This window comes from Lissotriton vulgaris, unplaced genomic scaffold (genome assembly GCF_964263255.1).
Source record: "Lissotriton vulgaris unplaced genomic scaffold, aLisVul1.2 SCAFFOLD_852, whole genome shotgun sequence".
Taxonomy (NCBI): domain Eukaryota; kingdom Metazoa; phylum Chordata; class Amphibia; order Caudata; family Salamandridae; genus Lissotriton; species Lissotriton vulgaris.
The window spans coordinates 753188-770476 of record NW_028252101.1 but is presented as its reverse complement, the minus strand read 5'-3'; the positions used below and the strand labels follow the sequence as shown (position 1 = coordinate 770476).

The 17289-nt window shown below is 41.8% G+C and overlaps 1 protein-coding gene across 1 annotated transcript in view; it reads right to left on the bottom strand.

Annotated features, from left to right (window-relative positions):
- The window catches only part of EWSR1 (EWS RNA binding protein 1), a gene marked incomplete at its 3' end in the record, with an annotated part of 116133 nt that overhangs the window by 87001 nt on the left and 11843 nt on the right, over positions 1-17289 (bottom strand). The window contains exon 2 of the mRNA XM_086951008.1: positions 3165-3201. Within this exon, the coding sequence (XP_086807134.1) occupies positions 3165-3201 (37 nt within the window). The remainder of the gene's footprint in view (positions 1-3164; positions 3202-17289) is intronic.

Below are 17289 nucleotides of genomic sequence, written 5' to 3'. Positions count from 1 at the left end.
GCGAGGGGAGAAGTGTGATAGGCAGATGGGCCGGATGGGGGCGGGAGAGCCTGGTGGGGGGGCGGGAATGCGTGTGAGGGGAGAAGTGTGATAGGCAGATGCGCGGAGGGAAGCCGGATGGGGGCGGGAGAGCCTGGTGGGGGCAGGCGGATTAGGGAGATGCTCGTGCGTGTGTTGTCACGTGACCCGCTTTTGTGGTCACGTGACCTCACATGCACTGTAAAGAAACCGCAGTGGTTTCACAATTTGATCGAGCCCATGAATTTTCGCCTATTCCATTCGCAAGCGAATGGTAATAGGCGAAACCTAAAAATAGGGTCTAGCGTATGGCCACCAACGTGCGTGGGGCCTATCACTAGTTGAGTAAGCTGGAAGGCAGCCAGGTCCGCCAGCAGAGTGCGGATCATTGGTTCATTTTCCAACTCACAATGGAGGTTGAGGTCACCCACTATGTTAAAATTGGCAGATCTCATAGCGCAGGCTTCCACAATCTCCAAAAGGGACGTATTAAAGCCACCCATGGGGCCAGGGGGCCTATAAATAAGTAACCCTGAAAAAGTAAAGTGTGCATTAATAGAAATATTAAAGTAGCCACATTCCGCCCCTTTAAGATTAAGTTTCTCGAAAGAGCAGGAATACATAGTTTTGGTAATAACAGCAATACCGCCTCCTCTTGAGGCTCTATTAATCAGCATGATCGAGAAACCGGGTGGAAGGGCTAGATTAGGAATAGTCATTAAATCGTCACACATCCAAGTTTCAGTGATAAAAAATATGTCAGGAGATTCGTCTACTAGCAAATCAAATAATTCTGAATGGTGCTTGGGTAATGATCTAACATTCAATTCATTATCTGTATACTTTTATGGTTCTTGTTAAACTGAATAAAGCTTATTTGATGAGGACTCGTCCTGCAGCTGAGCAACTGCCAAATATCCCCATTAGACTGCCAGCAACCTCCCTTGGAGTAGAGGGGTTACTCGTCTGCAGGCACCGAAGACGCAGAGTCTGGTTCACTGTATTACAGCATCCCGGCCAGCCCAAAGCAGCAGCCACCCAGGAAGAGGTAACTGTGCTCAAATCTGTCCCACACCGAGAGAGAAGACACCAGGACCGATCGGACCCACACAGCACCAATACCCGGGATACCAGAACCCCGGTGGTTTTGTCAAATCTAACATCTGCCCGCCATGTATTTATTATTCGCTTTACATGTTTTTTTTGCATGGCTCACTTCAGCCATCTGCAGTGGAGCTTGGCAAGACAACCTGTCCACTCTTAATGTGCTAACAGACTGTCATATTTCCCAAGATTAAAGTAGATATTTGAGAAAAACGTACTGCCCCCCTTCCCCAAATTATCTTTGCTCCCCGATGGATCAGATCAAAACTTCTTAGAACTAAAAGAAAGCTAAACACCTACCAAACTCAAAGTAGATTTATCAAGCAGTGCTCAAGTTATTAGTATACTTAAAATATTTTCCTCCCCGGCCTCCCCAGGCAGTGTGCCTTGTAATTAAAGAGTCTAGTTTACTTACTACTTTGTTTATAAAATTATAAACTAGCACAAAATACCCATGATAAAATGTTTATAACTGATTAAATCTAAAATATACATTTTGGTGTCTGGTTTATAAAAAAAAGCAATTCTCTTACAATCCTTTCTTCTTAAAAAATCATGAAAATACAAAGCCTGGCAGACAAATATTTTTTTAAAGCAAGAACAAGCTTAGTATTTTATAGAGATGCTTATTCTGCACACTCCTAATTTCTACTCCGCATGAACACTTCAACAAAGGAAACTGTGAAATAACGGACTGCGAGGGAAGTCAGGAGAGATCTTTTGCACCCATGTACTGAAGAAGGTCATGTGTTTTATCCCTTTAGGTGCTGCGCACGTTCACCGGCCGACGGCACCACTACCTCGGGAGTGCTGCCGTCGGCCGTTCGAATTGAACCTGCGCAATGGAACGTCCAGCACTGGAGCTGGGCGTTCCATAGCAGCTATGAGGTTAAGAGGATAATCCAAAGACCCCCTTTGATAAAATCACAGATGCTTTGATTGCCTAAGGATTTTCAAAAGTGTTGTTGGTATGAATAGAACAAAGAGGATGGTATCCAATAAGATCAGAGGGATCCTATGTTGTCATTGCAAAGAATTGCACTGTGGTAATCCCGCTCTCTTTCAGAAAAGAAAAAGTGGCGATGCAAATCCACTGCTACATTTACAGTAAATTAAGTTGGCATGGCGATGTGAAGTCAATCACCAAGTACATTTTGTGCCGTAGATTCCAGATAACCCCAAGAAATTACATTTACTATAAATAAGGCTCCCTGTTTTCCATTTTTACGGATAAATATGACAGAAAACAGTTTTCTGTCTGCATTTATTTTTAAAAGTGGATTAATACAGAAAATTGTGCTTCTTTTAAGTGATTATCAGAGCTGTCTTTCATTAATTGTAGCCTAACAGCTGAGCAGATGGGAAATTAAAAAACAGGATGAAATTTCTTTAAATAATGGCATGTCAACACACATAAGCGGTAGAATGCTAATATTTAGTGAATATATGTTTAGGTAATATTTGTTCTCTTAAATACCTAAATTATGACAGACATCAAAGTATGAGCTTGTGTCCTATCAGTTAAATATATTAAGAAATGTACAGTTTTACCACTTCATTTATAAACAAACGACAAAATAAATATGGATAAATACAGATAAAATGGCAAAAAAAAAAATATATGGATAAAGACAGGCGGAAATGTAAAAAATATAAATACCATAAAACCGGGAGTCCTAATTATAAAACAGGGGTGGGACGGCGACAATCTCCCGATTCATTTTTATGCATCCAGACAATTGTAAGAGTCAACAGCATCCACGGACTGATTTGGGTTCAACAACATTGTTGCCTTACAGTACCTATCCTTTTGTTTTACTAAACCAGTCTTCTAAATCTCTGTTCAGATTTTGAATATTGACAAATAAGTGAACATTAATGGCACTGAATAAACGCAAAATAGGCAAAAATTATTTTAACAAAATGCAGCAAAGACGTGAATTTTAAGTTGATTTTACATCGTGGCTTACACTTCGTACTGTAAGTATTTCACCACAATATTCGTACTGTAACCGCAATATGTATCTGTTTTTAAAACTCACCCCTGTGGCGCTCCAGCTTGACTGTAGGTACTGTAGTCTAAATGGGAAAAGAATGAATACTTCATGTTACACATCATTAGCTATTAAAGGAGGTTATCTTAAATAGTACTAGAATTACAAGTAATTCCAAGTTTCTTTTAAAACAGACGATTGAAGTCCTCCTCGTCCAGTGGATTGTTTTGCAGCGCACTTCTATAGCAGTCAGCCTACTGCACTACTCTTAAACATTAACGCAGTACCCAGACATTTTAATAAGATAAGTAAAAAAAACAATCAAGCCACTAACAGGCAGATTTAAACACAGCAGAAGTGTACAGACTTGAACAAATAGTATGTTCCCCCTCCCCCAAAAAGAGTGAGGGGAGATGTCAGGGAGGAAGATATGCTGGGCATCAGATATGTTCACCTTACAGTTTAAGGCCAGAGGACAACTCTGCAATAAAATCATGCAAACACACAAAATTAATAGGAGTGAATACATTGTACCAGCTCTTACACCGCTGACCTCCTTCCACTCATGCTAGAACTAATAAAGGATTTGGTCCATGGCGGACTAAAGTAGCTCAATTGGGAGCATACAAGTTGGCTACTGCAACCCTCCCCCCACTATCATCAGAGACCCTTCTCTGCCTCTCATCAAGGGTCTCAGACTACACACATTTTTTCCAGTAGACCTTCTACTGCAGAGCACATCATGACTATTCCACCATATGTATATTCCACACAAAAGCCTTCAACAAAATTCCTTCACATTACTTTCTCACTAACTTTCCACAACAAAAACACAAGCCATTCATGTGTAAACACGAAAATAATTTCAGAGTCCCTGGAATATCCACTTGGTCTTCAATAAAACATTTAGTACTGACCATGGTCCAAAACTAGTCCACACTTCGTTATTACATCTACCACTGAAACACAGATAAGTTGAAACATGCATCCATTTCTACAGCTCTTGACCACCAATATAATCACCCTCATCACTTACTGTACATTTATTAAGAATGGTGGCGCAGGCTTCAGTGCCATAGCAAAATTACTGAACCTCATTTTTGTCTTCTACATGATCAGCAACTCAGCACAATTTATCTCTTCATAACTTAGACAGTGTGTCTAAGACACTCACCTCTCCAAATTCTTCTCCCCCTCATGAATTGAGCCATCCATAGTCTTAAATGCACAGGCTCCACCTCCGCTCATCGCAGACATCACCTTGTCCCCACTCCTTCAATGATCAACAGGTTGGATGCCCTTCCTCTGTACACACTTATCTTTCAAACAGATGCCTCTCACTGGTCGCCTTTTAGATTTTCAGCTAATGACCCAGACACAAGGAAGACTACATTCGCAGGTGCAGTATTTCATCCCTGAAGGGGCCGTAGGTTCTATGATACTATGTAGGTTCCGCAGTAAACCAGAGGATGGCCACACATACACTATCATTTTTATCAAATTAAAAATTAAAATCTAGATGCAGACACGATTAACACTTCTGGCAAATTTTTAAAGATTTCAGTCACAGAAATATTCAGATTTTTTTTTTAAGCAAAAGGTATCCACAAATGTAACACCGCCATGAAGAGGATCCTATTGTCCTTGGGTCCCGTTTTCTATAATTGCTAGGATTCCCTTTGAGTAAGCAAACTTCTGGACCAAATACTCTAGCTAGACACACCCAAGCACGTTTAAGCCATTTCAAGGATTGCTTTTCATGTGCTTTTTTTTCCTGGCTATAAGCACCTTATGGGTGGGGATTATTGCAGGCAAGTGTAAGAAATGCAAGATGGGACATAAATCATTGTCCATAAAATTACTTGGCATGAGCAGCTTTATATTCATGTGGTACATAAGGGCAGAAGTGGTACTCAGCATAGCAAACAAGATGATGGCCAAAGTGCTGAAACTTTTCAACCACTCACCCCCAGTCTCAGATCTGGGTTGAATCCATTGTTCTTTTGATCCTCCCTAGACCGGAAACAAGCATCCTGGGACAGGTTTTGGGTTTGCCCCTTATCAGCCAGGCTGGCTTTAATCCAGTGGAACAGCGAGCTAGGGAACCACGTCTGGGGATCTCTTTGGCCACTCGGGGCGAACAGAACAAACACAACAAGATGGAAAGTGCGCTGAAACTTTTCAACTATTTATCCCCAGTCTCAGATCTGGGTTTAACCCATCAATTGGGGGTAAATGTATGACAATGTTCAACATTGCGATCATCTTTTTGTGTTGCGAGGTACACACCATAAACTACAGTCATATTTTTCTATAAACCAGAGAAGGGGACATGCATTTGTACATAAATGCCAATTTGAGAGGAGTGAAACCTAACAGTCACACCACAGATCCAAAAGATGTGTTACATTTTATGGTCCATGCATTGTTAGGCTGTCATCCAGTCTAATTTCTTGAGATGGCTATTTGAACTGGTTTTAAAGTGATGAAATGTGCAGCAGGTAAAGACGTCAGACAGCATAAGCATGGGGATTTAAGTGTGTCGAAAGTGACCAGCATATGGGCAGGTAAGTTGGATAGCTAGGGGACACCTGCACCGTCAGCTGGGCTCCCTAATGTTGGAAGGGGGGGTGGGGGGGGTTGGTGGAGGATGCAGAGGTACCTTTTGGCGTTTGCTTTATTCAGCTGTTTCCGGTCACCCGAGGGGACCCTTCGAACAGAAGCTGCAGTAAAGCCATCATGGAGCTGTTGAGTTTGTGCTGACAAGCTCCCGGCCCATGTACTCAAAATGGCTTCACTGCACCTATGTCAATGTAGGGGCATATTGCTCATGGAGGTATGCCCTTACTGGTGGTCTATAAGGTATGCTACAGGGGTTGACCTACACATGCCACAGGCAGTGTTGGTGGGATTGGCACACAGGGATGTTTGCCATATAAGCTCTTCAGTGTGGTATGCTCTTCAGTGTGGTATGCACCAAAACACGCTGCCTGGAAGACAGTGTGGGTGTTAAGGTGAGGGGTCTCTGAGGGTGGCATAATACCCTCAGAGGCCCTCTATGGTCACTTGGCCCTTGTTACCAGGGGTTCCTTTTACAAGTGACTTACATGTGGCCCAGAGGTATGCAGTGGCGTAGTGGAGGGTGGGGAGGAACGCTTTTTAGAGTCGGCAGAGGGGAGCAAGTCGGTCTCTCGACTACCCCCCTCCCCCGAACAAGCTCGACACCAAACCCGCCGCCCCCGAAAAAGTCGCCCGCGCTCTTACCAGCACCGGGCAGAAAACTTAGGGGCCTGTCCAAGTGGTAGAAGGGCTAACTACACCTATGGATGTATGCCAATTGTGGAGACAAAGGTACAGGTTTGGGAAAGAACATGGGCCTGGGAAAACCGGTTGGCAGGGACTCAGGGCACACTAAGTCAAGTTGGCATCATGTATCTGGCAAAACGTTAGGGGGCAACCATGCAAAAAGGGGCACTTTCCTACACCCAGTCTGTATAAGAAAAAGCGGGAGGGATAGGCTGAAGACATGGCTTGGCAGTTCGGGCTGGACTGTTCCCATCTGGCAAAGGGTCAAGACTAATTTGCATATAGCTGTGTCTGAACTGGGGTGGCGAAGTGAGCTAAAGAACGATGATGGATTTAACTCAGATCTGTGACGGGGGGGGGGGGCTGTCTGAAAAGTTTGAGCGCTCCATCCATCATCTTCTTGTGTTTGCTTTGTTTTCCCCAAGTTGGCAGGGTATGCCCAGACGTGGGTCTCTTGCTCACTTTGCCACTGGAGTCAAGCTAGCCTGGCTGATGAGGGCTGTTACCCTTAAACCGGTCCCAGAATGCTTGTTTCCGGTCCAGGGAAGACATGGCCTGTACATTAGATTTTTTGTGATGACATACCTGCATGAGCAGATATGCCCCTGTGGTGTCTAGTTCCATTAATAGATCTTGCTAGTGATCAGGGAAGCCATTTTAAAAGCATGTGCTGGACACTGGTAAAAACCAGTTCCAGCTACATGATGGCTATACTGAAAATAGAGATGTTTGGTATCAAACATAACGTATTAATAATAATAAACCCACAATGATGGCTGTGTTGGATTAATACATTCACCCAGAGGGCACCTTAGAGGTTCCCTGTACACCTGCTGGCCACTGGTGTGCTGTCTGACTGGTTTTCAACAGCCTGCCACCAGAGACAAGCTTCGACCCCCCCCCCCCCCCCCCCTCCACCCCCCAAGGGTGATGGCCTTTGCTCTTAAGAGTTAAGATACAAAGCCTGGGTGGGCAGAGGGTGTTCACATCCCCTATCACAGGAGGGCCTTTAAATTAGGATTCATGGGCAGGGATCTTCAAAGACGCCCACAGCATTTGGTATGCAAATATGGCTTTTATCAAAAGGAGAGGAAACAGACTAATTTTGTTCAGAGCCCTTTGGCACCTGAAAAGGCAGGTAAATTAGTGAAGCGGGAGGCATATTGCACTGCTAGGCAGGGCACACCTCTAGGGTGTCCAAGTCCTAAGTGAAAATGACTTTAAAAATTGCACTACATTGTGTGTGGTGGAATGAGGACTTTTGGGAGGTGATCCCTACTCCCCAAAGGAAATGGTCATCTAGGGGTTGTAGTGACCTCATGGGTAAGTAGACCATTAGGTATTACCCCATATGCCCCAAATTGATCATCAAGATTCAGATGTATCAAATAGTAGTGGATAAATAAGAGTGCTGCAACGACAATGAGGAGTAACAACTGACTTGGTGCCAACTCTGGCAGTCTGACTGCTGCCACATTATTTGTAGAAGGCGCAGACTCGCCCTGCCGCTGTGCAGTCTCCAAGACACCCAGAGGGCTGCCAGTGCTTTGCCAAATGCCTGAAGATACTCTCTTGGAGTAAGGGAGCTACTCCCCTGCAGCCACAGGCAACAAAGATGCAAGATGCGATCCACTGAGAGGTCACTCACTGGCCAACCCAACAGCTCCACAACAAGAAGGCCTGGTGCTCCTGAAGGTCAGATTGGTCATCCCTCCGTTTATATAAAATAAAAAAAAATTTAAAAAAAACATAGCCGCTCATGCAATAAATTACCACAGTTGACTCCTTACATCATAATGCCTGCTGCCAGAGCTAGCAGCCGAGGGGAAAGGCAGGTCAGAGCATCATTAAAGTTGTTGACTAAAGATCGAAAACAGTGTGACCTTCCTTCTACTCTGTTTTTCTATCTATACAGTTACGGGGGTGTGGAATTTAATATATCTACTTGTTCCTGGGGCAGGTTGTTCCACAAATTCCTTTGGTTCCATGTAGTGCAGCAACACATTATGGCAGCAATATCATATAAGAGCTCCGATATAGCCTCTCTGGTTATGCCAGGGCTCATATAGTAGTGTTTGAATACTTGCAATCCCCTTATGTTGCCATGTTTCCGCAGATCTACGTAGTGGGGCTGAAGGTAGTGGTACGCAATAGTCCCAGGGTTAAAATGCCCTTTTGAGTCTGTGGAAACCTACTAACTGGCATGTTTTAAGGGTTTTCAACAACTCTTCTCTAATCTTTTACCATACTGAGAAATGTTGGAATTAAACTCCTGACAATGGCAGCAGAAAACATTCTTCCAGAGTTGGGAAAAAGTGGAGGGAAAGTGAACTTGCAAACATTAAGATTTTTGCATGAGCAAATCTACACATGCATTTTGCTCATGCTAAAATGCAGTTAATAAATATTTTCTAGGAGTACTATTTTTTGTCCTACTTCTGTAAATACTTGGGAATTCATGAAAGCCATATAGGTGCACTTAAAGTAAGGACATATACCATGGGTGCACTTTTGAGACTTTCCTTAATAATTGGGCACCTAATTTGGTCTGGCGTTGACCGTGACCTTTTGTGTTTATAAAAATGTTGTCTCTCTCTTTGTATCGGCTGGCTTCACTGTTAGTGACAGCATTCTGCTCTCTCACAAGGAGCATATCAGCACACAAACTAGTTTAGTTTGGTGCCAGTAACTACTGTGGCAGGGTGTGCTTTTGAGACAAAAAACCAGTATTGCTTTTGCCAATGTTCGTTATAATGGTCAGGGCCCAGCAGCTCCCACACCAATAAGGTTTTACAAAAACCATGCCAAAACAAGTCACGCATTGACAAAATTAAAAAGCTGACCACCAATTTCAGACCTATTGGCTTTGCCAATGCTTGTTTATTTTTGTGTCCCATAATCTTATTGAAACTGGTTACACTGATTTTCCATTATGAATACTTTTGGGAAATACTAGAATGCATCAACACATCTAACTAAATGATGCTGCAAAGAAATGGCACCTGACATTTTACAGTAGTTTAGCATAAATGTTTTCCTGCTTCCATTTTTTTTTTAATGGACATTTTATTTTGAAAGCAAAGAATCATCAATCGCGCTTTCAAGCTTCTGCAAATATATGCATAAAATCAGAGCATTCTGGGAGCATTATACATAGCTTCATATTGCTAAACTTTGAGAACTTGTGCACACATTTTTCTACTCGAACCACGGTCAGTAGTGCAGTCAGTGCTTACATTTACTTAGAACACTCACCCTAATAATGAAGGCTTTCAATTAATGAGCCATAAATACAAGTTTGAACAGCATTACTATATGGACAAAAATATTACCTTAACTGATACCTGATCCATAATGCGGTACTGAAACTGGCAGCCGAAGGGTTTGCGCTGCAGGGGATTGGTCCTACCTGCCCCAAGATTTGATTTATCAATTTACATAGTGCAGAGAATGCCCGAGGGAGTCTTGCGCTGGATTTGGCCGGACATATGTTTAGACGGGTACGTCTTAACTCACAGGGTATCATTGGTCAATTGGAGAGTAGCCATGGTTTTCATGATCTTCTAAAGGAGATAAGTGACGTGCTGTTTTTTGTAATCGCTAATGCCAGGAGATTCCAGGTTATCACAGTTACCAACAGGAAATTCTACCTCCCCAACATGCCTGTCTGTACCTGGGTATTTGTAGCAGTTTGAGCTGAGAAAATCTTAGGTTTCTGTAAGACACGTACCATTTCAAATGCCATCTCAAATATAAAGGTCCTGTGCCCTGGAGTGCTTTCAATGTAATACACTGATTTGAATACTATACTTTTTTCCCCACTGGAAGCCAGTGGAGGGCTCTTAATCGATGTGAGACGGATTTGTATTTAGAAATATCCAATTTCAATCTGGCTGCAGCGTTCTGTAATCGTTGTAGTTTTTGAAAATATTGGGTCTAAATCCCCACAGAGGGTGTTGCAGTAATCCAACCCAGACAGCGCTATGGTGTCTTTAAAGCATCTAGGGGAATAAAGGAGCAAATCTTCCTAATCATCTTTAAAATGCCCCAGAAAGTGACTGAGAGGACTAAGTACACATGAAAACGTGTTACCCTTGACCACAAACAATATGTCCTGGGCATCAGGGTATAGGAATTCCACATCCCTGCAGTTATAAGCATAAAGGAGATATTTATGTTAAGTTGTTTCATTTTTAGCAATCCGTAGGCAAATTATAGAAAAAGTTAGAATCTCTTTTCACATATCTCCAGCTATTGCCTCGTTTAACTGACTTCTATTAAACCAATTCTAATTTTTTGCAACAAATATCTAACAGCTTTTTTGATGTGTTTAAGTTTGCAAACATGCTCTCTCACTCTCCGATATGAAAGAGCTATGCTCCAAGGATTTAAGCGTTTGTGGAAATGGTGGAGTGATCCTCTATTAGATGGAATTAAGTACAGCCATACATAAGGATATTGCTAGTCCTCTACGAGTTCAAACACCTTACAATGAAACTCTTTCTTGTTCCTCTGTACAAGAAACTCCTAGGGAACCTGGTAATCTCCACTTCTTAGGTCCTTCTAAATGGGGCGCCATTTGTAAGAACTGCAATTTCTTCTTGAAGCCAGGGCTTAATTCCAGAAATGGGTCTCGTGCCTTCAGGTAAATACAATGCTTGCTCGTTTTGCATTATTTGTAGGGCTTCAGATAAAACAAATACTTTATATCTGTGTCTTAGATCACCCCCATGCAGTATTTCTCTGAGAATTATGGCTTAGCAAGCCTTGGTGCCTAATAGAATTCAAGCTCTTGAGGAGGGCTATTCAATTATAAGTCAAGAATGCACAAAATGGTGTAGCGACCTTCCAATTGTTAACAAGTCCTACCTTACTTACTCAATTTCAGAGTTGAAGATCCCCGAAAGTGAATTGCTACCCTCTGCGTTTACACTCAATTTCTTTCTCAGGTGCTCTTATTTACAGTCACCACGGTCTGGCACTTCAATTTGCACATGCTTTTCTAGGGGCTTATTGCACCCCTTGTTCTTACATTTTCGAGTTTTAACATCTTTGGGACCTCAACTTACAGTGATAATTATACATATGTATTAAGCTATCTCAGAGTGTCAAGTCATATCCTTGACCATGTTGTGTTCATGAACGTATTCAATCTTGTGGTAGAGTTGTCAATACCACTCCTGTGGTCTGATCGCTATGCTATACCACTTTTTATTTTGCTGAATGCGGCGACTACTCTGAATCTTGGTGCTGTCTACTGTGAAGAGACGCTGGTACAAACTCATCGATCTGCTTCTGTGATTTTTTAGCTGCATTTAAACCTAGTCTCCCTCTGAAAGCACCGGAGGCTTATCTTGCCATCAATACATGGCTCACTTCTACACTTTGCAAAAATATATACAAAAATGAGTATTTCCCCTAATACCAGATTAACAACTTTGGCACCATGGTTTAAACCCCCCATCTCATAGCTATGAGGAAAAGCTGTAACATACACGAATAAGCCTGACGAAAGAATCAGGATATGGACTGCAAGGCAAAATACAATGCTGCTATTACGGCTTACCATAAAGCCACCACATCAGACTGTTAAACCCCTGAAACCTATGGTTTTTGTAAATGATAATTCCTAACTATAACCTGCCTGAAACCTGTTTTTTTTCAGTGAATATATATATATATATATATATATATATATAAATATATATATATATATATATATATATATATATATATATATATATATATATATATATATTCACTGAAAAAACCATAGGTTTCACACCAGTTACAGTTAGGAATTAGCATTTTAAAACACCTATTAAATTCACTTAAAAAAACGTAGGTTTCACACCAGTTCTAGTTACCTGGAAAATGTACTTGCATAAAAACCATTGAAATTCACACGTTATAGTTAGTTGGACTCACTATAACTTGCGCGTGCAATGCACTGCTGATGACTTCACATATTACATCACTCATGACATGGTCAGTGACATCACTCATGGCATCACTGATGACACCATCCAGTGAATGTGTGTCTTTTATAAAAATAAATATGTGTTATATATGTATATGTAAAAGTTGATGGAAGAATAAATGTTTAAATACGTGTTTACATGGATGCTTTTTAAAAATAAAATTGGTTAACTGGTTTATTGAGAGTTTTAGTGAATACATACATTGGAGAGTAATGTTTAAATATATGTGTTAGTGTTTCACTTTGTGTATGAGTGGCTGCATGGGTTGGTGAGTAGCAACATGTGTAGGTATATGGGTTATTAGATGTTTTTCTTAGTATCAGTATGAGTGTTTATATGGTTTGGTGGGGGTATTACTTAGCACATAGATGCATGAATGACTGACTCTTTGTATGTTTTGAAGACAGCATATGTCCAGGACTGTATGGGTGGATGAGTGTGTATGTTAGTGAGTGAATGACTGTCACTAGTGTCTTTAATAGTAACTACATATGTTTTAATGTAGTATATGTGAATATTGATGTATATAAGTGAGTATATGTGAGACTAAGGGATTGTAAGAGTTCCTGTTTAAATAAGTATGTGTTTCTATAAGTGATTGTTTAAGAGAGTAAGTATGTGTAAGGTTCCTTAGAAGTAAGGTGGTAGTGTGTGTATAGCTGTATATTCAAATAAATGGATGTTCAATAGTTTATTTGCATGTGTGAGTATCTTTTGGATGACTGTCGGTGTGTAACAGGATATATATGTGTATCATTATATTTGATGAGCGAGTATACGTATGAGTGATTATATAGAACTGTTGGTGAATGAGTGGATGTGTATATGGATGGTGGAATTATTGAATTGGTTGTTGTAACTGGTATGTGTATCTCCATTTTTTTGAAAATTTTAGTTTCTATTTTTGAATATGTGTTTTAAGGGTTACATTACAGTGAAAGGAGGTCTGTCACTGTATCACAAGGATGGTGTCATCAGTGATGTCATGAGTGATGTCACTGACCATGTCATGAGTGCTGTAATATGAGACGTCATCAGCAGTGCATTGCACGCGCAAGTTATAGTGAGTCCAACTAACTATAACGTGTGAATTTCAATGGTTTTATGAGAGTAAAATTTCCAGCTAACTATAACTGGTGTGAAACCTACGTTTTTTAGTGAATTTAATAGGTTTTTTAAATGCTAATTCCTAACTATAACTGGTGTGAAACCTATGGTTTTTTCAGTGAATTTCATAGGTTTTTTAATAGCAAATCTCTATAGGTATGAAATGTAATCTTTTTTATTACGAATTTTATATTGTATAATTATGTAATATATGTTTTTATTTTTTTGTCCCGGTGCGCTCCCGGGGCGCGTACCGATGCACTCACCGGTAAGCGCAGTGCTTTTGCACGCCCCGGGGCGCGTACAGGTGAGCTTCCCGTTAGCGCCATCACCGCAAACGAAAACAACATCGTGAAGTATCGCGTAGCCGCGTGTGCGTCATATGACGCACAGCGTAAGCGCACCCGGAAGCACGCGAGCGCATACGATCGCGAAACGTCCTGACGCGCTTACGCTAGGCGCCCCGTGATCTGAAAATAACACTTTATTGGTTCACAACACTTTTGGTTTCCAAATGATGAATGCCCTGCTCATGTGACTTGAAAATAACACTTTTCATTGGTCCAGAACAGTTTTTTTTTCCAAATGATGAAAGCCCCCACCTTTTTCCTTATTCTGACTTTGTCCTTTGACTGAGGAAGACCAGAAGAGCCCGAAACAATCCCTAATTTTTTCTGGGTTTCTTTTTTTGCTCCAGTTGAGCCATTTACAATTCCCTGTTTTTTGTTTCTCTCCATAAAAAAATACAAAAAAAAATATATAAAACTGTTCAGAAAACCCAAACAGTGAAAAATGTTCAAAAAAAACAATAAAAAAATATAAAAAACAAAAAGTAAAAAACAGTTTAGAACTTCCTCCAATTTTTTTTTTAAAAAAGCACTACATTTTTTATAAACTCTGTCATTCTTTTTTCCCCATGGTACGCTCCCCGGTACGCGTACGGGGCGCACCCCAGCGCAAATCGAAAAAAAAAGTAATTTTTTTTTGCCCCGCGGGGTCCTTTTATGGCCCCCACATCAGTCCTAGGGGGTCAGGGGGGTCTACCCTGCCCTCTTTTGGTCTTTTCCCCCTTTGTTTTTGCCACCTCTTGTGCCTCGATCCTACCGAGACAAGATGGCGGCCGCTCCGGACGGTTTGGAATGTTTACAGACACCCGAGAGCCAATCAGCTTTCCGTGCGCGAACTCGCGCTGGTATGCTCCCCGGGGCGCGCTTACAGATATATAAACTTTCAAGGAAGGACCGGAGCACTGCGAGGCAAATTTGAGGAAATTCAGGCAGATTCCTCAACCGGCGCCAAAGTTATTCACAATAGGATTATTTTCAATGCAAAATCTCAACATTCTAACTATAACTACCTACTGGCGACCGCCAGTAGGTAACATTTACACACACACACATTATATATATATATTATATATCATATATCCTTTGTACGATGCTCCCTTTCTGGACCATAAATGAGGCGCACAACAGGTAGAAATATATATATTTTTTCCTGGTGTGTGCCTCATTTATGGTCCAGAAAGGGAGTATCGTACAAAGGATAGATATATATATATATATATATATATATATATATATATATATATATATATATATGTGTGTGTGTGTGTATACACACACACACGCACACACATATACAACAACAACGTGCCATGGATGTTTCCATATATCCTACAGAGATGATACCTACAAGGGGAGCAACTACCCTGACTGGGGAAGACTTAAGGACACTTCAGATCTTGTCGAGTCAAGATCAAACTAATTCGCAAGATGTAACAACTACAACAATAGAAGCCAGGAGGTATGGTTTGAAACAAAAAACGATACAGACACCATTTAAGCCTAAATCAACATACATTCCGGCATTCACCTGCGATACAATTGATGTTTTCGAAGAACTAGTCAAAAAAGAGTTGATTGCAATGACGACAACACAGCCACTACCGATGGTAAGGAATTTGACAAAAGGGCAACGGGAAGCAATACAACATTTGAAGAGTGATCCAGACTTGGTTGTATGTAAGCCCTTAGACAAGGGTGGAAATATGGCTTTAATGTCTTGAGAAATGTATACTAGGGTAGCAGTACGGCAATTATCTGACACTACCTGTTATGCCAAGATATCTAAAGATGAATATACCGAAAGTATATACAGATATCATGAACTTACCCAAAAGTGGTCAGGCAGAAATATAATCAACAACAGTGAGTTTAAATTCTTGATGTGTCCTCACCCAGTTACATCTACTTTCTATCACTTGCCTAAACTGCACAAGGACGCCACTAGACCACCAGGCCGTCCTATAGTCTCTTCCATTGGTTCCCTAACCGAGGCAATGTCCCAATTCTACTACCTGGCTGACTTTGTACAAATGTTGCCCTCTTATATACGGGATTCCACAGAGTATCATGGACATTCCTTGGGAGGAAGATATGTTAATGATTGTTCTAGATATAGTTTGTATACCGCAATAGAAGATACGAAGGGTTTATAAGCTGCAAGTTATTTCTTGAAAGGCAGGTCGCTAGAGTTTACTGAACACAATGAAATGTTACTTAAGTAAATCAGTTTCTGCCTAACTAATAATATCTTCCTTTTCGACAAACATTACCGCCAAATATGTGGAACCGCGATGAGCCCCTGCTTCACCCCCAGCTACGCAAATGTATTCGTGGGCTGGTGGGAGAAGCAGGTGGCAGGGGCGGATGAATATCAAAATTGGGTCAAATGTGTCATTTCATGGCACAGATATATTGATGATCTTTTTATTTTTTGCAAGGGTCCACAAAAAGATGCCGGAGAATATATAAGTGAATTGAACAAGAATAATTTTAATCTACGTTTCAGCGGGCAGATGAGCAAAAAAAAAAAAAAAAAAAAAAGAATTTAAAAGTCTTTATTGAACAAGGGAAGATATGTACATCCCTATTCAGGAAGGAGACTGCTGGCAATTCAACATTAGAAGCTTCAAGCAGCCACCCAAAAAATCTTAAAGATAGTATACTGTATGGGGAGCTTCTACGATTGAAAGGAAATAGCACTAACGTAGATCACTTCTATATTACAGCATACGAAGCGATAGACCGGTTGAAAAAGAGGGGTTACTGTGAAATCAATCAAGCAAAGCATTTATATAGCTCACTACTCACCCTGAAGGTCTCAAGGCGCTAGGGGAGGGGGGTCCGCTACTGCGCGAACAGCCAGGTCTTGAGTTGCTTCCTGAAGGCGAGGTGGTCCTGGGTCAGGCGGAGGTGGGTCGGGATGGAGTTCCATGTCTTGGCGGCGAGGTAGGAGAAGGACGGCCCCCCCTGTGTTGGCTCTTCGGATGCGGGGGACGGCGGCGAGGGTGTGGCCGGTCGATCGCAGCTGGCGTTTGGGAGCGTAGAAGTTGAGGTGGCTGTTGAGGTATCCTGGGCCTTGGTTGTGTAGGGCTTTGTGTGTGTGGGTGAGGAGTCGGAAGGTGATTCTCTTGTTTACCGGGAGCCAGTGCAGGTCTCTCAGGTGTCCGGAGATGTGGATGCGACGGGGGATATCCAGGATGAGTCGTGCTGAGGCGTTCTGGATCCGCTGGAGTCTCTTCTGGAGTTTGGCGGTGGTTCCGGCGTAGAGGGAGTTGCCGTAGTCCAACGGCTGGTGACGAGGGCCTGGGTGACCGTCTTCCTGGTCTCGGTGGGGATCCACCGGAAGATCTTATGTAGCATGCGCAGGATGTTGAAGCACGACGAGGAGACGGCGTTGACTTGTCTGGTCATGGAGAGGGAGGAGTCCAGGAT